The 26,548-nt window shown below is 40.7% G+C and overlaps 1 protein-coding gene across 1 annotated transcript; it reads left to right on the plus strand.

Annotated features, from left to right (window-relative positions):
- The first annotated feature begins 3,365 nt into the window (after positions 1-3,365).
- On the plus strand, positions 3,366-25,916 carry kcnj3a (potassium inwardly rectifying channel subfamily J member 3a). The gene is made up of 3 exons (XM_030081510.1): positions 3,366-4,919; positions 6,204-6,420; positions 24,050-25,916. The coding sequence occupies exons 1-3, from the start codon at positions 4,242-4,244 to the stop codon at positions 24,643-24,645; spliced, it is 1,491 nt and encodes a 496-aa protein (XP_029937370.1). The 5' UTR covers positions 3,366-4,241; the 3' UTR covers positions 24,646-25,916.
- The last annotated feature ends 632 nt before the right edge of the window (positions 25,917-26,548 follow it).

Genomic DNA, 26,548 nt, shown 5'->3' on the forward strand with positions numbered 1-26,548 from the left:
AGCAGAGGCGGTGTACCTGCCGTATGCCTGATTGTAGAGATTACGGAGGAAGATGGAAAATTAGAGAAGATCGGCTGAAGTGATTGGCTGATCTTCCCGGAGAGTGACCTCAAGTGCCATCCAAGCCGATACAGAGATCAGGACAAATGCATCTCCTCTCTTACATTGGTCTGATTAGATTAATAAATCAATCCCATTCTCCCCATCAGGTTTTGCCAAGGCTATTTTTATGAAATGGGTTACACAAGAACATCAAAGTGTTTCTCATCGTTGTCTAATGGGAATTTTACATTGGCTGTTGCAGGAGGCGTCTACTACATGCCCATACTCACAACTAGTCAATGATGGGGATGGGAGATGGTGTTCTAGTGGAAAAAGAGCAACCACTCAACATCCAATAAAAACACCATGTTTCTATCATTTTCTGAGGGCGGTGGTGGTGAAGTGTCGTTTTATGTCACGGGAGCAAAATTTGTGCCTTTCTAGGGCTACACATTCTCGGAGCAATGTCAAGACAAGAACTAATCTGCATATTTTCCAATTTAGTGCACAATGTTCCACATCAGCTGCCTCTCGCTGTATGAGAAGAATGAGCTCAACCCTTAACCTCTTGCTTGTTTTTAGGTTTGAGTGACAAAGCCAATATGATTGGTAAAATTAAACAGCTAAATGTGTAGCATTGTGATTGCTTGACAATATTGGAATGATAGTTCAAATATGGGCTTCCATAAAGTCCCTTATCACTGATCTTGCCAGGGGCATGCCATAAATAGCTCTATTTCCACCACATGCTATTGCTGACTATATAATTGCCTGCACTGACTGATCCTGCTGAAATGAATCTATGTGGAAATTAGAGCTCATGAATTTGAAACACTCAAGAACAGCTAAGACTGCAAAAATATTTCTCTGGTAAATGCCAATAATCCATTGCTATTACCATGTCTGTTACCTACAGTATACAGTATAGACAGTCCCAGGAACACACAGGAAGTAGATGGTTGATGTGATCACAACGTACACTGCATTTTGGAGTTCTTTAATTGCTTTTTCCAAAAGTACATGCAGTACAGACACTTTGACAAGACTTGTGAAAAACTTATGCTTCAACGTGTGTATCTGAGAATATGGCAATTAAAAATTTCTAGCTCACGGTGCAGGCTGGCTGTTGGCCAGTTCAAACTAATAGCGTTGTTTTTGCTCTGCAAATATGTGAGTAGCCTTTTCCTCCTAATGAGGGCCAGAATATATTGTGGATGACCCGTGTCCCCCTGCACTCATTATAAAAGCACAGAGTCCGGTCTTGCAGAATCGTAGCTGGTGTTCACCTGGCTATGATGAAGGCCTTGTGACTGATGAGGAAATCTTTTCCTATCCGCCTCAAGAGGATTGAATTATAGAGCTTCGCAGACAGCAATTGGAAGCACATTAACATTGCACTGACACAAGCTCCAGCGCAGAGCTGTGCCGTTATGCAATCACTCACTTGGAAACGGTTATGTTGGCCAATGGCCTCAGCACTGTTTTTAGAAGGTGTCCATTTGTACAGTAGGGAATGCTCGGCTCAGACTGAATATGAAATTTCATGTAGTAGACCAGGGCAGTGAGCTATAATGAGACTGGTAGACCTGCTGATCCCTGGGAGCCCAGACAATAAAACTAAAAACCTTCAAAAAATCACTGAGTGAGAAATTTACAGGAAGTTCAGGCCGTGCTGCATGGCATGAGGGCATGAGGGTGATAAAGCAGCATGTTTCCCACTGACATATCAACTCATGATATGTTACATTACCTTGTGGGTGGCTGTCATGCCTCATTCAGAGGTGAGGCGGGTTAATCACAGAGCTGGCAATTCGTCAGCAGATTGAATTCTTGCTGGAAATGGATTTTTTTTAATTCACACATTTGAAAACTTTGCACATACAGATATCTTTAAACTGTCAACTCCACAAAGAATGAATGCCCAGTGTCCACTGATTTAAATTACAGTTTCCCTTTAGATTGTGAATTTCCTGAAGGGAAAGTGAATTGATCCTGGCACTGATTCATTACAGGTCTTTCTCCATCTAAAACTGGCGAGCATGGGAATTTGCAAGGGAAAATTGACCTAATCATTAAAGACTAATTTGCTAATTAAGTGATGATGACTTATTAACATAGTATAATATTGCCAGCACATACTGATTTAGAGGTACACAGCATCACAATATTTAGCAGGGGAGAGAGAGAGAGAGAGAGAGAGAGAGAGAGAGAGAGAGAGAGAGAGAGAGAGAGAGAAGTGGTGGCAGGGAATTTGTTCATACAGCCTTTTGTGTGAGAGAGACAGCGTGTAAGCCTGGGTAACTATGGTGTGGGTGTATTCCTCGGTGGCCATGCGCTTGGTAATATGATGAGTGAATCGTGTGTAGTGCACGCTGGTTGCAGCTCCATAAGAAGTCTTTGTCCCCCCCTAAGATCTAACACTGCTTGCAGGGAGTGTCAACAGCTTCCCTGCACAAACCTGTTACTCTGTTCAGATGAAAAACCTATCCATCGACCCTGTGTTGAGAGGAGGAAAAGCATTCAGGGAATAAAGCAGGTGCATACGCCCATGGGATTAGAGGAGGTTATCAGTGCCTGTTAGCAGAGGTGACCCAGAAGAACAGCCACTAAATAAGGTGCATTCATAACTGTCCACTCCATCTTGTACTGGAGACATCCTGCTTCTTCATAAAAGCTCCCCCCAAAAATATAATAGGGTCCTAATAGACGTGTTACAATGCTGACTCAAGCACAGAAAATATATTTACCATGACGACGAGACTAATCATGCTCATTATAGTCATGGAAGTGTATTTGCAATAAAGATGGCACTGGAATTTACTGTTATCATTATGTTTTTTTATGCTGCGGAGTTAACCTGTAGCCTGCTGTCTAATTAACGCTACTTTTATTGGGATCATAAACTGAAAGTACAATACTCCCCAATACTCAATACAATTACTACTACTACTACTACTACCACCACCACTACTACTACTAATACTACTACTACTACTACTACTACTGATAATAATAATAATAATAATAATAATAATAATAATAATAATAATTATTATTATTATTATTATTATTATCAGAAGAAGAGGAAGAAGAAGACTATGTATATGATAACCTGAGAAACACCCAGACAATTAATTATCCTTTCACAGCCTAATAATAATAATAAGACTGAATTTTGCATTCAGTGTGATTGATTTGCTTCAAGCAATCATGACATTATTGCAGTGAACGCCGTAATTTCACCGACCACTTGCTATTTAAAAAAAAAACCTGTCGAAGTGGTAGAGACCTCTTCCCTCCCCCTCCAAATTGTATATCTTTGTAGTACCACTAGGCAATAGTGAGTGCATCATTGCATAGGAAACGTGGAAGTGCGCAGGAGCTGTGCAGGGTAATCGAAGGAAAAGAAGGGTCTAAGGAGACAAAAGAGGACCTGATGGACCTGTAATTGTCGACCATGAGAATACAATCGAAATTTCGTTAGAAGAGGATAAAAGGTGCTAGGAAGAGTCTGGCAATTTAGGGTCGATGCGCGCAGCCAAAAATGACGACAGTGGGACAGTGATTTTTCTCCCCCAGTCCATCTTTTACAGTCATATGCCTGGACGCAGTTCGTATCCTTTTTATACAGATCACAAAGAAGGAAGGACTGGAAGACGAATCCTCTCCAACACCATCAACTCGGTCGGAAGTGCGCACAGATCTGTTTCATCGAGGAATCCGTTTCCAGCTAATAATTACGCAGAGATATTGGTGTTATATGGGGCCCTGAAGCGTCTTGAACTTTCGAATGAAAACTTACTATTTGTGGACAGTTTTAAAACAAATCTGCACAGCTCCGACCTGCCTGGGCGATGAGTAATCCACGACGCACCAAATGATAAAACTGTAAAACCTGGACTGCGACTGGCGCGTTTGGATACCTTATCCTGTGCGTCGCCTATTTTTTCATATGGCTCTTCTCCTCGGGGTTTGTAAATTACTCGTCAGTTGTTGATATTTCATGGCTATAGAGTGTAGCAACAGTAGTGTGTGGAGAAAGAGGACGGTGCATGACTAGTTAAGGCGAAGACAGCGCACTTTTCTCGTCTTATTTCCAATTGGGAGGCATTGCGCACGGGCATTAAGGACTGCAGCAACTACAGCCGAGACTTTCCCATTGAATCCTGTATTATTTCTTTCGCTGCTGTCATCGTAGTATGTCTGCACTTCGAAAGAAATTTGGGGACGATTATCAGGTAGTGACCACCTCATCTAGCGGGTCTGGATTCAATCAGCCTCCCCCAGAGAAAAAGAAGAAGAGGCAACGCTTCGTGGACAAGAACGGGCGATGTAACGTCCAGCATGGAAACCTGGGTGGTGAAACCAGCAGATACCTCTCAGACTTATTCACAACACTAGTAGATTTGAAATGGCGCTGGAATCTATTCATTTTCATCTTAACCTACACAGTCGCATGGCTTTTCATGGCTTCTATGTGGTGGGTCATTGCATACATCAGAGGAGACCTCAACAGAGCCCACGATGACAAATACACTCCATGTGTGGCCAATGTCTATAACTTTCCCTCAGCGTTTTTATTCTTCATTGAGACTGAGGCCACTATAGGATATGGCTATAGATACATCACAGACAAATGTCCCGAGGGAATCATTCTCTTTCTTTTCCAGTCAATCCTCGGATCGATCGTCGATGCCTTTTTGATCGGCTGCATGTTCATCAAGATGTCTCAGCCCAAAAAACGGGCCGAGACTTTAATGTTCAGTGAACATGCGGCTATTTCTATGCGAGATGGAAAACTAACTCTGATGTTCAGGGTTGGCAACCTGCGTAATAGCCATATGGTCTCCGCACAGATCCGCTGCAAATTGCTCAAAGTAAGTGTCACTACTTTGGTCGGGATGCCCCCCCAATATTTTCCAGTAAATATTTTGTCTGTCACAGGTGCTTATCAAGCCCCAGTTTATTCAAAGGCACAGGTTCCACGACTGGACACAAATAGGCCCACACACTCACACTTCAGCATTTACACCTCTACATAAATGACATGGTTGATGGCATTTAATGAGCACCATACTCATTTCATTTGTGTACAATGTAATGTCTTGATGAGATAACCATAAGCACCCACTGGACTAATGGCTGTATTTGCCTGAGTGATATGCCATTAAACGGAAGGCCTATCATTTTCACCACACACAAGCCCTCCGGTTCCTACATTTTGCATGGTAGTGTCTAATAGAGGAAACAAAATCTTCCCTCAAGTTTGGCAAGATGCCCTCAGCACAACAAAATGTCCATGTTTGTATACACCGGTCTTGGGAGTAGCATTGTTTCCCTTTGCTCATTTTTGCACCCGATTTAGCAATCTGAATTACAAAGGAGGGTCTGCGTGTGTGTGTGTGTGTGTGTGTGTGTGTGTGTGTGTGTGTGTGTGTGTGTGTGCATGTGTGTGCTTCTGATGTCCTGCATTAGCAGAGGCTCACCAATGGAGTTCCCTCTGCTGCCTACCTCCTGGCCTTACAAAAAACTAAAGGAGTCCAATGATAAATGTCACATAAATGTCACTGCAAAACTAAAAATTATATTTAACATTTTGTGGGAACATTCTAGAGAGAATAAATGGATAATGGGAGGTTAAAAGTATGCTATCATGCAGAATGATAAGGTCACTATAAACTCAATATGGAGTACCACATACTACACTCCACACAATGCCCCTTTTTCCCCCAAAATAAGTGAACAATTCTGTCAGTGGGCTGAGATAATTCCACTTGTTCCCAGTGTCAGCGCACTGACACAGGTCATAATGCAGCTGATGACTTGATGACTCAAGGAAATGAATGAAACAAGCTGATTGATTCATTTTCTGTCAGGAAAAATACATTTCTAAGACTCGATGGTAGATTAAATTACTTGTTGAGATGGGTATTTTTCACAGTGCATAAGTCCCTTTGGTAATATTATAGGAAAATTATAGTGATTTCTTTGATAGGCTGATGATTGATTGCTCTGATTGCTTACAAAATGTGAATAGCTGTCACAAAGGCTCACTTGGTTGATGTAGTTAAACCCTTCTCCCCTCTTCCTTCCCCCCACCAACCACCAACCATCTATCTCTGTCTCCCTCTCTCTCTCTGTCTCTCTGTACGCTTCCATAGTCTCGCCAGACGCCTGAAGGCGAGTTTCTTCCGCTGGATCAGTTGGAGTTGGACGTGGGTTTCAGTACCGGGGCAGACCAGCTCTTTCTCGTCTCACCACTCACGATCTGCCATGTGATTGACACCAAAAGCCCCTTCTACGAACTCTCCCAGAGATCCATGCAAACAGAGCAGTTTGAAATTGTGGTGATACTAGAAGGAATAGTAGAGACCACAGGTGAGTAATCACAAACATGGCTTTTTATAGGCCTACTCCAGTAGAGATGAGGGCCCATAGCCTGTTACACTGTATGTGGCAGCTCATAGCAGGCTACATGTACAGTAGCTGGTTGTACCGTTTATTGTCTTTAAAATGTCATATTGGAATATATTGATACAAAGAATCTGAAGAATAATGTCGAACACATCCAAGAGGCTGTTTATATGTATTAATAGCCTGTATCCAAATGGGCTCTCCATTGACCTCTTGATGCCTTGTTGATTGCATTTTATTGATTTTTGTTTCTCTGGCAAATTCATATGGTTGTGCTTAGCATGTATAAATCATACCTGATTGATTTTGTGTTGCGGGCACTAAGTGACACATTTTTGAAACCTATCTGTTAAACCTTTTTCTGGGTGTGGGACAGTACAGAGCTGAGTTTAGTTTCAGGTAAACTTGAAAGTGAAGAGATGAAAAGAAGAGAGAGGCTAAAGAGATCATTTTATTTTTTGCCATAAAGACTTCACTGCCTTGTTTAAGTGCATATCAGTATTGACCACTTTAGGTTTCCAACAGGCCAATGTTAGGTTGTATGTTTTGTTTTTTTGTTTTTTTAACCTCATCTGAAACAAATTCCATTAAGCTGTCTTTGTGCCTCCACAGCACAAACCTCGTGGCTTCTATTCTCAGAGGGTATAATAATTTGCTCTCTGCAGTCCTTTTGGAATTTGGGAATTCCATTTCCACAAGATGAGTAATGCCCCCAGTGAAATTCTCCTCTGTGATCGTGGAATACCTATTTCTCAATTCAAACGTTTATTTGACACAGCTGAAAATACTGTGGGGAGAGCTCCTTCAGTGTAATGGTATTAACAGAAGAGCGGTAGTAATAGGTTGATTCAGGGAAAGCGGCATATGAAGATGTGACATGAAGGCTCACAGCTGTGGAACTACCAAAAACACTAAATTCCCATAAATATTTTAAACACACACTTAATGCAATTCCATTGTTAGGTCTTGCTCGTGTCAAGCTCTGACACATGACATATCGGTTGATAGCATGCAGCAGTTTTTCTGCAATTTGGATTTGACTCACAAGACTTGACATTTACAGGCAGAAATATCCTATAAGGATATAATCTATCAATAACCTTATAGGATATTGATAGATTATTGCATGGATCCTTTGTTTAGCTGGGCTAGTGTTGGACATGTCCCTCAAAAGTCAGCTTGCTGCACATAAAAATACCTTGCAGACTGATTTGTCAGTTCTTTCTTTCTTTCTTTCTTTCTTTCTTTCTTTCTTTCTTTCTTTCTTTCTTTCTTTCTTTCCGTCTGTCACTGATGCACTGTGTGCTCTACACTTCAGTTTTTACCCAGGAATAACAAGATGAATATTTAAGTGATAATCAATAGATGTGTTGTATAATGAATCTGACACGTTATTATGACAGTAATTTTAATGTGAGGCAAATTAAGCAGAACTTGCCTGCTGCTGGGCACAGGCTTCTCTGAAATATGCAAATACTGTGTGTGGTGACATTATTTGATACATGATTAATATATTAAACAATATTTACAGTGATTGTCATGGGAGTATGTGATATCAGATAGCACAGATTCAAAATAGTCCCTGTTTGACTTTGAATATGGATCATCCCTGACTCTTCATTTGTATTTGTATTTTTCTTTCTTTCTTTCTTTCTTTTTTTTTTTGAAGGGGGGGGTCGGGGGGGTCTGTTTTGCTTACGTTTTTGCTTGGCAGATATTTTTGCATGGAGGAGCACTTGTGGTTTTGTGAAGTTGGTGGAAAGGCTGATGTAAAAACAATCTATGGTTAAAAATTGATGTACAGTGAAAGTCTAAATCCTCAGACGCTTTCATTTCTGGCCAATGTAACTCTGTTTCCATGGCAACCTCTCCTTGAGTATTCAGGATTGCAGCACTGCACCTAAACTTAGATTTTTATTCCTATGGTATAGGAATGGTAATACAATTTCAGTAATACACCGGCAAACACTGGGTGGTGAACATTAAACAAAATTGGTTTATTGACAACATCAGCTGGTATTAAGAAGGATCTCTTGTGCAATACGATGAGGAGGACACTGGGGAGCTACTGTACCATGAAGCGCGCTGCTTGCCAGAACAGGTGATACAGCAGAGACAGAATAAGATGAAATATTTATGAGGCTTGGTGTTTACTAGTGAAGAAGCTGCCCAACTCCCCAGATCTATTTTTTTTTCTTTGTGTGTTGAAAAATCACTGTCTAGAACACAAGTTAAAATGCTCTCCACTGCAGATGAAAAGTACACCCTCATAGGTTCTTTTGTCTTTGTCTGTAGAACACAGCCGATAGACTCGACGTACGATTTTTGATGTCGAAGCCTTGTTGGATGACACAGATGTTTGTAAATTAAGCTCTTTATGCACAAAAATCTTACTGAACAGGCGTACTAAAATCCAAGCAGCGCTCCGTTTTGCTGTAACCTCTGACATAAGTGCACTATTTGTATGAGCCATCCCTCTCCGAATAGGAGCTCAAGATCTTCTGATTGCCGTGACAGCATGATGCACATTCTCACTGAGATATGTAGGATGTCTTATGGCAGCAGATTTTTTTTATTTTTTTTTTTATTTTATGCTGTTTGTGGCCGTGTGGTATCAAGATGGCTTTCTAACACAGCTGCAAGAAGATGTTTTCAGTCAGGGTGCTGAGGTGAAATAATGTGGGGGGGATGCATGGCTTGGCACATTGCAGGAAATATGCAGAAGGACATTGTTTCTGATTCCTTGCTTTGAAGCACATGGTGTACTCCCTTCATAGAACTGCATATCATTCATCAAAATAAAGCACTCACAGACTAAAATGATCATTTAAAAGCATAAACCAGAACCACAATATCAATGGACAACCCACAGCAGCAGGGTTGGGGTCGGGCACCAGAACTAAAATGGAAAATGTCTGATCACAATAACAATTACTACAAAAAACAAGAGCAGTTTCACATATTCCAGTCAAGCAAGTTGAGTGATTGTAGTGTCATTGTTCATGTTAAGTTTTATGCTGCAGATTTATCAGGACACGTTAAGCCGATAACACATGTTGTTGAAAGGAATTCAGAATCAAAAGATGCATCAATCGCATAATGATATGCTCAGGCAATATCCTATTAATAGTATTATTTATAGAACTGCATTCTCATTTTCACTGTACCACTACTGGGACTAGGATGACCTGGTGTTGAATCATCAGGTTCAGATCTGCTACACACAGTCTTACAATACATCAGGAGTTAAAAGCAGTATCCTAATGGCACCAATAATGCTGTTTAAAACTACAAAAGTGGAAGTGCTAAGCCATAAGCGATTTATTCAGTGGCAGTTCGAGAGAGGCAGAATATACCGTAGCAGACAGTAACAGCCATTTAGGTGCCTCCAACCGTGAAACCAATCACTGTACTACAATTGAATTCATTTCATGATTTGCAGTGTTGAATTTGCAGCGAATGCAATTATACCAGAAGTCTTCTCTCTGAATAGTGCACCATTTGTATCCTGTAGATCTAACATGCAGTTTTGTACTTTAAGACCATGCTTAATTACCTTTGAGATCAGAGGGGGGAAAAATGTGCTCAGTGCAAAGATAAACAAGCGCAGGATTGATGCTCGGCGAAGAGATAAACAAGCTAAGGCTTTTATTTCATGGGGAACAAGTTTTGGAGGCATGATAGAGAAAGGAAGGCACTTTGTCATTAAAATAGTTTATCCCTGAATGTTATGGTGATGGAGGTCTGTTGCAGTGGCAAAACACGCTGTATGATCTGCAAAAGTATTTTCTTTAGTTCACTCATTATGTTAGCTATGAAAAGCAATGATCCATGCGCATAAACTGTGTCATCAGCATAAACTTTTTCTGTTTACAGTGATGTGACTTTCATGCAAATGCATGCAGTGTGATCAATGTGCTTTTAGGAACATGCCGTGAAATTCACATGATGCTGCAAAGCCATTAACAAATGTCTTCAGGCAGAAAATATAAAAATTTGTTTGGCAACATGTAGACCAATTCCATGAAAAGTAGAACTGATAGTGAACTCATCTTCCTTAGGATCTGGATTTCTCTGCTCCTAAATTAGTTTGGCTTCAGTTAGCTTTTATTCCATAGTTAACGATGACACAAAAAATTGTATGGCACTCCCTACTGACCGTTTGATTAATTACAGGTATATTATAATTACTGCATGTTGTTGTCCATTGATAAAATGCTAAATTTCATTTCATTTGATCTCTTAATTTGATTATGTTTGATTGCTTATGAAACCATCTGTGTCAGAAAGATCAAAAATGCTCTTTTCTTCCATAAACTTGTGCATTGATTTTGATCGCTTTCAAAGGTTTTAGGCAGCCCCCTCTTTTTACCGCCACAAGGCTGCTTTGTGATTCACTGCTATAGAAGAAAAAATAGCATATCCTTGTTACTGAGTTTCAGCTATCTGCTTGTTTTAAAATGAGTGTGGGAGGTAGGAGATGGTTGCATATAGGCTGGATCTATCGGTGATGTTTATTCATGTGTTTATGTGTGCATAAATGCAGTCTGCCACTATTGGAGAGAACAGCTTTGAATAACGAACCACCCCCTATGCACAATCCCGGATGGTACAACTGCAGCTTTTAAAGCAAGGACACGCATTGTGTTCTTCAGGGACTTTTGGTTTTGGGAAAAGGCAGCTGGCAATATGATTGGACCTTGTGCAAATATTTGGTTCCTCTACGTTTAATACGAGGCATCAAAAAGCACCTTGTCACCCAGGCTTGGGAGACAAGGAAAAATATGTAGCGTAGCATGGAGAAAGCATTGAGATATCATTTTGTGTCATTACACTTCAATTATCATTGTTAATAAGTTATTGTGGTTAGGTTTACGCAACAAATACACACAACAGACTACACTTAGAATGTGAAATTGAGAGTAATAATTGCTTTGATGGAGACTTTGTCTAATAGTAATGCCAGCCAGCATAATTAATTGGAAACATCTATTGCCACACATTAGCAGAGCAGCCAATGTCATGGCCTGATCTGTGTTTTATCATTAACAGCAGTAATTGAATTGGAAATTGAGAGCTTTCCTTTGCACCGGAGGTTTAATAGTCTCAGGCATATGAGTAAGAGGCCATAGCCCTGGAGGACTGGGGGGTCGCGTAAAGTCAGGAGCTGCAGAACTTAGGTAAACACTGGCACATGTGAACCCCAGATATGAGCCAAGTGTGAAAGTCGAGAGAGGCCTCTGGAGAAAGTGACCATAATTCATTCTGAATGACTGGACTCAGAGTGTGTCCTCTCCTCCCTGTGCCTCGCTCCCTGCCATAGCTCAGTGGTTCAAAGGGTTAATGTGAGTTCAGTGGGAAAGTGAGGCTGCAGATCAGGTGAGAGCGGGAGTCTCTAATTAATCCTAAAGTGCCAAGGGTCAGAGCAGGGGGACCGGCGGCCCTGTGCGCTGGGCCGGGCCAGTCCGGCTTCAGCTCTCCAGTGACACACATGTTTAATACCACATAGCTCTCTTTCTAATGTGTTTTTCATTCATTTAGTTTGTTTGACTTCATTTTTTTTTCAGCTTCCCCCCTTGAATATTTTATTATCCCAAACATGCTGTGGATTATGTCTGTAGTGTCGTTACATAAATGCTGGCTCAGAATCCAATGAGATATTATGATCTGTCCTGGTAACCATTATTAAAACAACATCTGTTGGTTTGGAAACACTAAACGGGGCACAATTGTGTTAAAATATGATCATTGTATTATTATATACATCATAATCCTAAATATTCTACACTTGGCAAACTCTGATTATTGGCTGTAAAATGTAAGCAATATATAGTTTTGAAATAAGAAATTCAGGGGCTTGGTGGTGATATATTGATATTACATTTAATACCCTTATATGAGACTACATTGTCTGGGATTTTGGATAGTGTAGTGTTGAATTTTCCTGTTTTTAAAGGCTACATTACAGTAAAAAGATGCAATTTTCTGAGCTTGTCAGACTGTTCTCAAGTTTGGTTTACTTTCCCCTGCTTCACCATGTCCACATCACTACTGATTTCTTGATCAAAAATCTTGCATGTAAATATCTCATGAAAGTACCAGTAGTCATCCCTTCATTATCATCACAATATTGACATCAAGGTATTTGGTCAAAGATATTGTGAAACTTTATTTTGTCTCTCAGCCCTAGCATGTTGTGCTAGGGTCGGGCTTATGCTTCTGACCAAGACCGTTGCCTTGCCTCACATTTCACCTGAACTAGGCAAATTACTGAATTAGTATTACTAATTTCAGATTGAAAAAGAAAAACAACACTATTCCTGGCGCACATTAGCATGCTTTACCTCCCATGACTACTGTATACATAATAATTTCGAGGGGGTCTAACTAATGGCCATTGGCACTTACCGGCTATGACATGGAGGATTCATTATCCCCTTTAGATGAACTGTGCTGGCTTCCCCAGGGGAAACAAGGTAATTGTGTCTGTAGGGATTTGTCAAGTCTCTGTTGGATGGTAATAAATCATTGGTAGAGGAGGTGTGGTGGCAGACCTAGGATGAACCGTTTTTTTTGTGACGAAAGCGGATGCCTCGGCCTTATCGTCATGCTACGAAGATCTAGAAATAATTGACAAGAAATAATTGTCCGTGTCTTGGAAGAGTCACATGCCATAGGTTTGAGAAGAAAACCTTTTTTTTGGTAATAACCCACACAGGCTGCAGGCCTCAACATTAACCCCTGTCATAATGGAGGAGGGTCACACTCAGGACGATGTGGAACATGCTCATAATTGACAGAATATAGTGGCTCCACTCGTCTGAGAAGTTATCCTCGTGAGAAAGGTTGTGATCCGCCTTGCAGTGTTTTGGTCATTGGTGGTATTGATCGGTTGCGCCTTGACTGTCCCTGAAGTGCAGGTGAATCGATCTGTGGCCTAAACACACAGCCACACGAACATTTTGTTCTTAGGGATAGTCTTCTCGTAAGACCCTCCTCTGAGATATCCAATTCTGTTCCTGTCACTCAGACATGCTTGAGATTATTGGACTTTAGCTCCAGCTAAAGTGGTAAACTTGCAAAATAATAGGTAGGCCTTTTCAATAAGGAGGTACACCTTCTTTAGTACGATTCAATTCTCACTTGTCTCAAGGGTTAACATTTGTTCTGTTGTCTGTTCCCTCTCATGTAGAGGCAGAACTCAGGCTAGCTGTATCAATGTTACGATATGAGACTAGACATTGTCTGGGATTTTGGATGTTGTAATATTGTGATGTAGCAGAAGTGTGGTCTTTCCCTGCTTTTAAAGGCATTTCAGTAAAGGGATACAATTTTCTGAACTCATTAGACTGTTGTACCTGTTTTACTATTTGCCTCTACCAGCTTAGTCATCATTTCCATTACTAACAATTGTTTATCAAGAATTTCTTTTGTGTAAATGGCACAGTATTTTATAATGAGGTATTCAGTCAAAAATATTGTCCATATTGACCAGCCCTAACTAAAACAACATTTAACAGGCAAAATCAATATAAGATGATGAATCTCACCTGGAGCCCCCAGTCAGTTTTTTCATGGAAAGAGAAGGGATTTCTAATAATTTCTGCACCTAGTAATTGTGCAGAGATAAAGTCATGCATTGCTCCAGTTGGTTAAAACACAACGCCAGCATTATTTTTCTCATGGCCAGCAGTGGCTGTTTGGCCTAAAGGCAATCCATCGATTGTCGTTTTACTAAACTGGTTCTTTTTACAGCAGTATTCAGTGCTGTCTTTCCTTGGTGTCGTATGTGCTTTCCTAGCTTTGTTAATGTCACACAACCATATGTTCCTCTGGCCTGCCTGACGCCCCACCTTGTGATGAGAGGCTTGCCAGACCTTCTCCTATTTCCCTTCCTTCCTTCCCTTCCCAACTACCTCCACACTCAAGCAATTGCCTCAGCATCCTGGCTCTCCTAGCGCCCCTCCCCCATAGCAGTACACTTCCCCAGCCTTTTCCTTCAGCGAATCTCCTCCTCTCTGTTTTCCTTGCACTCAGCGCTCACCCCGCGTTGTATGGGTGGAATAAACCTCAGAGCTGCAAGCAACTGGACGCCACCTCTGCAAATGGATTGCATACTAAAACAGTATTTGACAGGGGGGGACTTATTTCTATCTTTGAAAAGTCAAACAGGGAAAAACAGGTCACCGAAAGCTTCTGGATTTTTCTACACTTTACCACTTGATGGTGGTCACCATAGAAACAGATTACCAGAGAGGACTCTTGGCCACAATAGAAATATCTGTATCAAAATGTTGTTGTTGGTTTTTTCATCCTTGCATAGACACAAATTGTCCTTTCCTTTCAAACATTTTATTGAAAAGGGTGACCAGTGAGTTGTGAAGAAGCCAAACTAAGTCGTAACTATTATTCAGTCCCGCAAATTAAAGTGTCTTCCCTTCAGTAAGCTGGGGCACATTGCCCAACATGTTTTTTTCTCGTCTTCCTCAGCTTTCTGCTCGGTGCTAGTGATCTGGTTCAGCACAGCTGCTTAATATTTTATATCACAGATCCTAAAAGTAGACAAATGGGAATCCTTTCTTCATGCTTTGCAAAATGAAGGCCAGGATAACTGTCTGGCATTTAATTGTTGTTCCTCACCATTTAGCGATGCAGTAAAGGCATTCATGATTGCACTGCCAAGCATTTTGTTGATAGGCTTGGCCACAGCGAGTGGTTGACAATGGGAGCAGCGCTTGGATAAAAGGATGAATCCGGGATGGTGTTGTGTCGTGATGTTCTCTATATTCGCCATCCAGATTCTCATGCTTGTTTCTGCTAGCGTTTTTCTCATACATAACACTTGAGCTGTTTCTGCAGCCCTGATAGACTGTCAGGGGACTTTGCTGACAACACTGCACTGGTGAGAGAGGCTGCATGGAGGAGTTTGTGTATGTTAGTTTATGTGTGTATGAGAGAGAGAGAGGGTGTTTGTGGCTGTGAGACAGGGAGATTGAGAGAGAGAGAGAGAAAGAGAAAGAGAAAGAAAGGGATAGAGAGGTTATTTATGAGTTTATCACAAAATAGGAGTTTGGGAAGAACTCTTTGACGCCCACCTTCCTTTCAGTGACTTGCATTGTGAGAGTTCATCTAGAGAAGTCATTTGAATAAACCCTCATTTTCATAAAGGCGTCAATTTTGAGTGTCATTTGCTCAGTGCCTGTGGGATGCTGAATCATATAATGGCACATACTTTCTCATAAACCTAGATTCAGACTCTGTCCAGATAGACTAACAGAACTGCAGAACATGGATCCAAGTGCTTAGGTCTGGCCCTTGACATAGTCTAGCCGGAGTGTGTCAACACCAGATCTACAGTGGAGAATGTGACTGAGCCAGGCAGCAAACGGATATGATCCTCTGGCTTCTATGTCATGGATAAGCTTCTTTTTGCCTACCTAGTCTGTGAGTACCATTTGGCTTTTCTCAGCTACTATCAAGAAACACTGGCAGGCTGCCTGAGTTTACGGTGCTTTTCTATTCCAGCCACCAAAGAACCCATTTTATCTTAGCTGTCACTCTTCTGACTCTGCGGCTGCTTCACTTTGTTAGACCACAAAAAACAGCCAGCTTTGTGTTATCAAGGAAAAGTGCATTTATTTAGAGTCTCAAACTGAGATGGCTTTTGGGCCTCTGAATCTCAAAGTTTATTCTAGACACTATTGGTGCCTCCTTGAGGGATGGGAGCGCTTTGTTTCGGCTGCATACTGTACTATGTACACAGCATCAATCTCTAGACATTTATTCAAGCTCAAGATCTGCACATGGTTATATTTTCATTTCCTATTTCCTAAATTTTTTAAATTTCTGTTTGATTTTCATCTCATCATTTTGATTCTGCTGCAGAGGACTGTTACTCTCTGATCTCCACATTGTTCCCCCTGTGAAATTTACCTTTATTGAGATACAGTTTTGAAGATCTGTCTCTACTTGGGAGGATTCAGCTGAGGATTATTATAATGCTGTTCATGCTGTCATATGGATATTGCATACAGGAATGAGAGCAGTAAACTGCTTGGTGAACTTCAGCAACTAGGGACTTCAGAAGGGATTTCACACTTAGTAAAATTTGTGTGTGGGATTAAGATACATAGGCCAGTCAGTAGATATCACCCTTATACCCTACACCCTGCATAGGCATATTTCTGCAGAAAACTCAAAGAACTGCTTGTAGTAGTGGAAACGCAGTATTATTTACAATATTTTGAATCATGCTTTTTTTTTTTTTTTAACTTCAGTTGCCTTTGCTTGTCCATTTCTTTCTTTCTTTCTTTTTTTATTTTTTACTTTATGCTGCATTCATGTTCTCTTTATAAAAATATTGATCTGTATTTAATAGTTTTGGTTGTCTGGTGCTTATTTTACATTGTGTTTGAAATTCTGCATGTACAAGGGTCTTATTTAGTAAGATTGTTATTGTAGTTGGGCTCAATGGTTAGCACTGTTGCCTTGCAAGAATGTCCTGCGTTCAGATCGCAGCCCTGGTCCCCTCTGTGTGGAGTTTGCATGTTCTTTCCATGTGTGTGTGTGTGTGTGTGTGTGTGTGTATGTGGGTCTCCTCTGAGTGTTCTGGCTTTCTCACACAGTCCTACACAGACATGCAGGTCAGATGAACTGATTAGTATAAATTTCCTATAGGTGTGACGGTGTGTTTCTTTCAGAAGAGACTAATTTGAAAGCTCAACATGAGACTTTGCTGAACAAAAACACAGCATTTATTAACTTAAAGAGATTTGGGGTAAAGGCTCCTGCAGATGGTGATGCCATTCGAATAGGGGGAGAGTATGATTCCCATGAGGATGGCGATTAGTATTTCACCATGTGTAACCCACTGGAGTCTTTACATCGGTGGTGGTGGGGAGGTGGTGGGGCACACGAACAAACCGCAGCTGATATGACAACATGAACACAAAATAAATGAGGATTATAGCAAGTGGAGGGAAGCAGAGATTATGATTGGTTCTCTGGATGATGGACACTGACAGGCAGATGAGCTGACAGGTTGTCTTAGAAAGTATACTAGAAGGGAGTGCCTTAAAAGAGTAGGAAAAAATAAATGAATGAACTCATGGGAAATGAGCTGATTCTGATGAGATACACAGCGCCCACAGAGAAGGAGGCAGCTTCCGATTGGCTCGCGAGGAAAGAGGAAAAGCAGTGAGTGAGCCTGTGAAGCTGGTAGTCTCCCTGATTGAACTTGTGTTAAAATGAAGAAAGTTCAATCAGGAAGACTACCTTTTCATGCATGCTTTCTAAGTCACAAGCAGTTTCCCGCTATCTCTTAAGCTCCACCAGCTCCTTCCTGCCTTCAGCCAATCACAGCCTGACACGCTCACCCTTCGTCAGTCGTTTATAAGCTGTCAAACTAAGCACGTTCTCTCTCTCCGCTGTCATTTCAGCACTGTGGTGGTTCTGCAACCTTCCTCAACCCCTTCACCACCTCAACCATGAATGCCTGGCCCCTTTCCAATCAAACACTCTGATCTGAAGTTTCCCCTCACACAAAAACGTCCCAAAATCAAGTTCTCCATTCCTTATCACCATCACCAGTGCCTAGGCTCCAAGGGAGGCACTTAATTCATGGGATCGCCTCTCATGGCGGTCTACTTCCTGCCAGGGTCTAAGCGCCAAAGACTGTTTACTCGTGTTTACTAATCAATTTGCTTCAAATTCCTCATTCTCATTTATTCCACTTATAAGCCTCTCCTGATTGAACTACTTTTGCTGTGAAAAATATGTTTGTCCTCCATTATCTAGAAGACAAAGCTTGCTATGCACCCAACTTCGATCTGGGATCTTGCCCCTGCACCTTGAGACAAGCTGTTTCTGGGGGTTTACAAAGGAAGAGCGGATCTGTAATTACTGCGATTTGAATGAAACTGAGAACGAGTTTCACCTTGTGTTTTTTTGTCCTTTATATCATGAGTTGCGCTTAAAATGATTTAATAGGTGTCAAAACCCATATCTGATGTGGTTAACTGACACAGATAGACTTAAATGGCTCCTTGAATACAAGGTTTTTGCAGTCGTTGATTATCCAGATAAAACATGGGATTTGTGAACAAAGAGAACATTTACGTTACACTTGGCTTGAGTGATAAAAATATTTTATCCTTAAATATTTATCTTTTTTTCTATGTGTAAACTGTGTTTACCAAGCAGCTATCAGTTACTGGAAATGACTGTAATGATTTACAGATTACTTGTGTTTTAGGTGTCTCATAATCTCATAAGGGATGGGAGACAAGACAAGACACACACACACACACACACACACACACACACACACACACACACACACACAAATATTAATACATTCATTCATTCATTCACATATCTGTGCATGTTAGCCCTGTGATGGACTGTTGGAAAGAAGTAGGAAAAGGTCAGTATGGAAATAGCACGATAAATGGATGGTTATTGTAATTCTTATTCTTCCTCCTATTGTCATCATCAGTGCTGCACTCATTTAACTTAAACTTTCAAAAACTTTTAAGTTACAGTGGGCTTCTGCTTGCACAAGCCAATTAGAGTTTTCTCAGTCTGAGTTTGTACTGTCATCTACATTTCGGTGAGGCTCATAAGTCTGTAATTAACTTTTTGTTTTGCGCAAGTTAGTGTGTGTGTTTGGGTCGGGCTAGTACTGTATATCAGTTTGCTGAAATACTGAGCTGACATTGGCCTTTAATGTAATACTGGATATCGACAAGTCTGTGTTGCACAGAGCTGATATGATGGAGTCTGACATAATATTTAATTTTCTTGCCACATTTATCAATTCATTTTATTATTCATTCAATTGCCGAGTTCTTCTTTTTGTAAATTATTTCTGTCCCAATGCATCGCCTGGGATTTAATTAGTGAAGTGGTGTAGCATAATATGGTGTTTCACGTCTAAATGCTAAAACTGGGGGGTCAACACTGAATGCTACTTTTTTATGCATGAAAATGGTTTTGCCAATAGCCATACTTGAGCTACTGTGCAATTGGACTATTTTCATCCCAACAGCTATTCAGTGTTTATGTGTATCATATATTTAATAAAAGGCCAATATCTTACTGAAACATTGGCAAAATGATATGTATCAGTGTTACTTTAATGGAAGCAAAATCTGCTATTTGTTTCTGTCTGAAAACGATGGCTACACCTTCAAAACCCCATGGTGGAAAATCTCTAATGTATAACAAAATAATCTGAAGTTGTGTGTGTGTTTGTGTCTGTGTAACAGGGCCACACTTTAAGTGTTAAGTGATGTTACCAACACTTCTAACTTGCTGCGACCACACCGCGCACACAGTCCAAGGTGTTTCTCACCGCTGTGATGTCTTTCAGTAGGAGATTCCCGGGAGCATACGATGGTAGAAATAAAATAGGATCATTAGTTTGTGTGTTTTGTGTGTGTTTTTTTTGTGTGTGTGTGTGTGTGTGTGTGTGTGTGTGTGCAACACAGAGCACATGGCACACAGGTCGGCATGAGCATAACACACTGCAATATAAGACCCAGAAAGACAACACCGGCTTATGCTTTATTAAAGATGACATTTTGTAATATGAGCCGAAGCCTTTTTTGATGAGAAGTCGCCAAAATATATGATTCCACGACGCAGTCAAGACAAGGGCACATTGAGCGGGGCTCATGTGTTGCAAAAGGTCATGGTTTCACTGACAATAAAATAATTTTGGCCCGGGTTTGGAGGCATGGTGAATGATTTGACCCATCCTGAGTGGTAAACCGCATTTTCCACCGAGTGGATGCTCTCCTACTGTTATGATCCAAGAGAGGGACAATACTTTCCTCTCTTTCTTTGTGTTGTGCCGTTACTTCTGACTGAACTCAGTAGTGAAAAGGTCTATGGTTGTCATTTGGTACATGCACACATTCCCACAGTTTGGTTTCCATAGAAACACTGAGTTCAGAGCAGGTATGAATTTCAGTTACATAAGGCTTTAATAATAATATGAAATACACACAAAACATTGTTTATGTCTGTCTGTGCAAATATGGCTGACTTCATACTTTTAGGAATGATATAACTGTTGAAATAATGTACCGTAATTAAGCTGTCTTTTCTACATGCACGTTTTCCACTGCAGGCTGTTTAATTGTACTCAGTTATGATCATATGGTCTCTTATTTGTATGTCTTTTTCTAACATATTCCTGAAGATAAATTTCCCCCCATGATATGACTGTGTCGTGGCCTCAGTGAGGGGCAAGGCACAAAGATTATTACCGCTGCCGTCTCTGTTATGCTATAAACCATATGGACGTGGGTGTTGCAAAGCTGCTGCTCTCCAGCGAGACAACCATATATGATACGATATGATATCTATAATTATTCAATAGTTCAGGAATCAGTACCTTGACTGATGCAAGATGTGAAGATTTATGACAATAAGTGTATATTAATGAGCATTACTAAGTGGCGTTGTCACGTTTTGAAGAGGAGTGTGCTGGCCATAGGGTTTCTTCTGCATCGAAGCAGTCGGCAGCTGAGAGGCGAGGGGAGCTGAGCAGCAGAGCAGTTTCAGCGGGGATTCAACCCCAGGCCAGCAGGAGACATGTGTTTCCAGAGACAGAGGCCCCGCACAGTACCTCCTACACCATCTGCACGAACGCCATAGCATTATTAATAGATGGAAGGTGAAGCGATTCCGACCTGTTTGTGTATTACTGTAGCAACATTTTTGCCTCCGTCAGTCATTTCAATCTTTTCCTCAGCAGTTCAGGTAGATACAGGTCCTGTCCTGTATCCGGCTGGCCATTTAGCCCTGCAGCACAGGCCACACTATTCAGTAAAGACTGAATGCTGCATGGCAAGCTGCTAGCAGTGGTTAAAGGAGTTCACAGTGTATCATGTGTATTTGAAATACATGTCTTGAGATAGAAAAAAAGTCATCTTAGGAGAACTTGAAGTTAGATGGTGGAACTATGCCCACTGAACACAGTTATCCTTCTGTCTAGTGCTTTGATCCACATGCCGCTGAAGTTCTCCTGAAATGACTCTTTTCTCTTTTTAAAAATTCATGTATTGTACACGATACATGGTGTAAATACGACAACAAGGTGTATTTTTTCACTTTGACTTTCCCATAGGCTTCATGTCTTTATGGCATGCGAACACGAAATGCTACCCGAAACCACTGGACGTCCAGAGGTGAAAATGTTGTCAAACAAATTGTCTCATTCTCATTCAAAATTGCATTTTGCCCAAAATGTTGGAGTATCGCTTTAAATAGCTGGTGTGAAAGAACAAAAAACAACAGCTGAAAGGGTGAAAGCAGTTTTGACTCCTGTCCTCTCACTATAGGATGCATGAACTTGTTGATGATCAAATGGTGACTATGTTTTGGCTGGAAGCAGTCTCACAGGCTCACAATGCAATAAGATTTCCGTTCACACATACTCTCAGTCGTTTTGGCCTGAAGTTCTCATTAGCTCTGCCTGCTTTGCTCGTCGCAGCACACTTCAGTATGCCTGAAAACCTTTAGGACACCGAAGCGATAGTGCAGAAGTAATACTTTGAATACCCCGACCGCACTTGATGTTCAGCCTCTTGCACATCTGTGATTGTGTACAGAGCTGTTATCAGTGAATTATTTTATGACCTTGGGAATCGGGTGGAAACACAGATGCCTCTAGTTTCAATGACGACATCTATGCAATCTCCAGTGGTGCCTGACTGTGAATGAGTGCTGTGACTTTTTATTTGGACTGAGTTGTTGCTGCTTGAGCAATATCAAGGCGGTAATTAAAGCATGTAATAATGATGTCCTGCAATCACTCATTTCCTAATGGAATTCAACAAGCTTCGACGAGTGTCCCCTTTAGATTAGTCTATGTTAAAAAGAAGGGTTTCATTTATTTATTTATTTAGTTGTTTACTGCACTGGAGTAATATAACAGACTGTGATTCATGTAAGCAAAATTACAGATCTTTGTCAGGCAATATTCAATACATAATGATTAAACAATGATAAATATGTTAAATTGGATAGTGCCTTGTTGTAAATAGTATAATATGATATAATGCTCTTATTCAGGCAATATGATAGCACTAGCTGAATAATGCTGATGAGTAATCGTTCCATAACTTTGTGTGGGAAAAAAATATGTTGTGGATCATTAATTCAGACCTCATCATTTTACTAATTACATTAATTTGTTTTTGAGAACCTGAGGTGAGTGTTTAAGCATGGATTTAATTCAGTGTCTCTTGTGAGGAGAACATTTATGGCAAGTGCATCGAAATCTACTATCTTGTGCTGCATTTGCCGAATAGTTAACAGCACACACACACACACACACACACACACACACCAAAAAGATGCTAAACAGATAACTCTAATTGGGTTGCTTGCTTTTATTTTGTTTCAAAGGAACAGAGTTTAACATTTTCAGCATATTTTCACACTCAGCTTGGCTTTTTGTCAAGTTTACAGTGTCATACAGCAGATGCTACCTGTGTAAAATTTTTGTGTTTCGGATTATCCCGTCATTGTTAAAGAAATCTGTTCAACCGTCCAAAGAAGTACGAGCTAATTTTCCTGGAGCCCTTGCCTGCAGTCAGTCCCCCCCCACCTCCCCCTTCAGTAATTTGATTATCTTAATCTCCTATCTTTTGTAGTGACTAGCCAAGGTCAAGGTGTGGGCAGAATGGTTAAGTAGCTTGCAACTGGATGTGAGGAGGACCTGTGTTTTACAGTTTGTTATGTGGGGTCTACATAGGGCAATCATTTCCTCTCTTAGGAAAGCTGAAAATGAAAGCTTTTTGAACGGATTTTTTATTCTCCATCAAATGCACATAATTCTATTAAATTATTTGTTTTTGGTGAAATTGTACAGTAGGTTATTTCTCTGTTTTGTACATTGATCATTAGTCACATCAAGCCTGTTTTGTATGCATAAAGGGCACCTCAAATAAAAATACACGTGACAAAATTAGGGAAATTAGATACTGTGAAAATTATTTGATTACTGTGTGTTGATTGATGTCAAATTTACTGTAGTGAATATCCAGTTGGGGCATTTTTTAAAATTATTGTCGGCTCCTTATGAACAATTGTTTCATAGTGATTTTTGGACAAACTGTGATAAAATTCCGATAAAAATGTATAGACAAAGCAATTGCATCAGCTGTACTTCAAGTTAGCCTTGAACTTGATCGTAATCATCTTTTTCTGGAATCTGAAAATCAATTACACTTTTTATTTAGGCAGCTGCCTCTGTAATAATGACTAGGCCATTGTGGTTGCAACATTGTTTGCTCAGAGATTTGAAGATGGCAAGAATCCTGGAGAACACCAAATTATTGAGAGTTAGGGCACAGTGCCCGTCATATAATTGAATCAGAGCTGTGTTGTTTGATGCTATAGTACTTGAGATGTTTCATCTCCAAAACATTAGCCTCATGTGTGTTTTGCTGTGACAAGACAATGACACACAATTTTCAAAGTGAAATTGAAGCCTCGAACTTAATTTGCGGTAATAGCAGTCAGAAAATTCAATCCAGTCGAGCATGATCTTTTCTGTATGTTTTTTTCTCCTTGACAGGGATGACTTGCCAAGCGCGGACATCTTACACTGAGGACGAGGTTCTGTGGGGACATCGCTTCTTCCCAGTTATCTCCTTAGAGGAAGGCTTCTTCAAGGTGGACTACTCTCAGTTCCACGCCACATTTGAGGTGCCCACTCCACCGTACAGCGTGAAGGAACAGGAGGAGGCTCTGCTGCTCTCCTCGCCCCTCATGGCTCCCTCCCTGTGCAACAGCGGGGAGAAAAACAACTCCCTGGACTGCCTGGAGACGCTGGAGGACAATGAGAGCACCACCAAGCTGCCCACCAAGCTCCAGAAGATGACAGGTCGCGACGGCCTGCCCAAGAAGCTCCTGCGGATGAGCTCCACCACCTCGGAGATGACGTACAGCCTGGGAGACCTGCCCATGAAGCTGCAGCGCATCAGCTCCGTCCCCGGTGTCTCAGATGACAAGCAGGGCGGCAAGGCCTCTAAGATCAGCACGGAGCCCATGAGTAAGTCAGTGGCGGACTTGCCTCCCAAGCTGCAGCGACTGGCTGGGGGAGGAGGGGGCAGGATGGACGGACACCTGCCTCCCAAACTCAGAAAGATGAATTCTGATCGCTTCACGTAAAACAGGCGACATATTTTAACTTATTACATCGTTCCCTTCCCCCTCCCTCCCTGAACCCCTTGTACTATTCCTAATTTATTAATAGACAATATTCTTATATTAAAAGAAATGTAGTATATGAATATGTGCACATATACCTTATATAAAGTAGGGTAATGGAATACAGCACATTTGTTCCTGGATGTAAGTATACATGCTATGATGACAGACCTCTGATTTTTTTCAGGATGATGTACGATTAGCACAATCTGGCATGTAAGAAACACTTAGCGCATGTAGAACAGAATCTCAATAATTTCTGGCATGACATTTATTGATATATTATTTTACAAAAACAATTTCATTAGTGAATTTACTGACAGTGAACAGTTGCACAAAGCCATATGGTTTACAACGTGGAAAACCTACATTACACGGTTCTAATTTGTGGTGACGAAGGGCACATACATTTGTTTTGAGTTGACTGCTTTTGTTGTTTAATGTAAAATTGTGGCAATGTTATGTTGATTGCATGCTACTCTTATTGACTTAGCTATACAAAGGTAATAGACAAAGATGTTTAGCCTTAACTATATTACCTTGTTTCCATTTCCATGTTTGTTCACAACTGTATTTTTGGTATTTCATATATAAGATATTTTACCATGTGCAATTTTATGAATTTATCAGTTGATCAAAACATATGTTGCTGGATGATGCATTTTGCTTTTTAAAAATGCATTATCTACATCATATGACCTATTGGAACAAGGCAAAATATCACTCACTTATTAAAGTAACACTTAAGTTGAAAAGGTCAGTACTTGGACCTTATAAGCACAAAACAATCATTTAATACCCTGTGTTAACTAGTAAGCATTTATGGGCATTTTGTCATAAATGTACTGCTCAGAGCAGCTGCTCAGTACTGTGCAATCTCTTTCTTTCATTATTTAAAAAAATTGCCTTGATCCAGGCCTACATGGTCATACTATACACGATATTTAAAATTTCAACTTAAGTGTTACTGGTTACTCATAGATTTAGAGGTGGGCCTGTAACATTAAGGAAGTCACCACCTTTGTCTTAAGAGCCCATATTCTCTCTCCTCTGTGATGAAAGCAATAATGTTATTATGACTATAATCTTTATATAGCCACAGGGTCTACCACAGCCCCATTCTCATTCTGTTTAATGAATCCATGCCATGAAATCTGGTTCCACTAAACGCATCAAAGACATTGTATGATACCCAGCCTCTTCAGGAATAAAGATCTGACATAAATATTTAACATCTTGCTACTTTGACTACATGTAATGCTTGCTTTACCCACTCTAATGAATAAAATGGAATGAATAAGCCTATTACAGGGTGTGGTCAAAATGATGGAAGGAGCGGCAGTGCTCTTTCCCCTGCTGAGAGTTGTGGTGGTTCTGCGCTATCTGTGGGTGCATTTGTTACCGTACTTTAGGTTTAATCACTGCCTAGGGCTAAAGTGAAATCGCTGCAAACGTAGCAATTCTGAGTAGTCACAATCATCTCCATCCAATGACACTCTTCGTTCTTGGAAGCAGTTTCTTTCAGGACGATAATGCCACGTACCGTACAAGGCATGTATTGTAGTTTCAATACAATATGATGCTGTTAATAATGTGCCAATGCCTCCCAAAAAACTCTTTTTTTTACCGTTTCTTTTTAAATACCTCTGAGGCACACATACATGGCCACATTTAAGCAGGGGAGTCACAATGCCCTGATAAAGATGAAATGCTGGCATAATCACTTGAAAATCAATGCTGATTGATACTGACCTTGTTCTCTAACAGAAATCTGGACCGTGACCCTCTCTTAAAAAAAAAAAAAAAAATCTCAGGGGCAGCGATGCAGACGATTGTTATCTTTTTAGAGTCAGTGGTGCGCTCT

The sequence above is a fragment of the Myripristis murdjan genome, chromosome 21 (genome assembly GCF_902150065.1).
Source record: "Myripristis murdjan chromosome 21, fMyrMur1.1, whole genome shotgun sequence".
Lineage (NCBI taxonomy): Eukaryota > Metazoa > Chordata > Actinopteri > Holocentriformes > Holocentridae > Myripristis > Myripristis murdjan.

Coding starts and splice junctions, on each gene's coding strand:
- kcnj3a (XM_030081510.1), top strand. CDS start 4,242: ATGTCTGCACTTCGAAAGAAATTTGGGGACGATTATCAGGTAGTGACC. Junction 4,920..6,203: donor TCCGCTGCAAATTGCTCAAA/GTAAGTGTCACT, acceptor ACGCTTCCATAG/TCTCGCCAGACGCCTGAAGG. Junction 6,421..24,049: donor AGGAATAGTAGAGACCACAG/GTGAGTAATCAC, acceptor TCTCCTTGACAG/GGATGACTTGCCAAGCGCGG.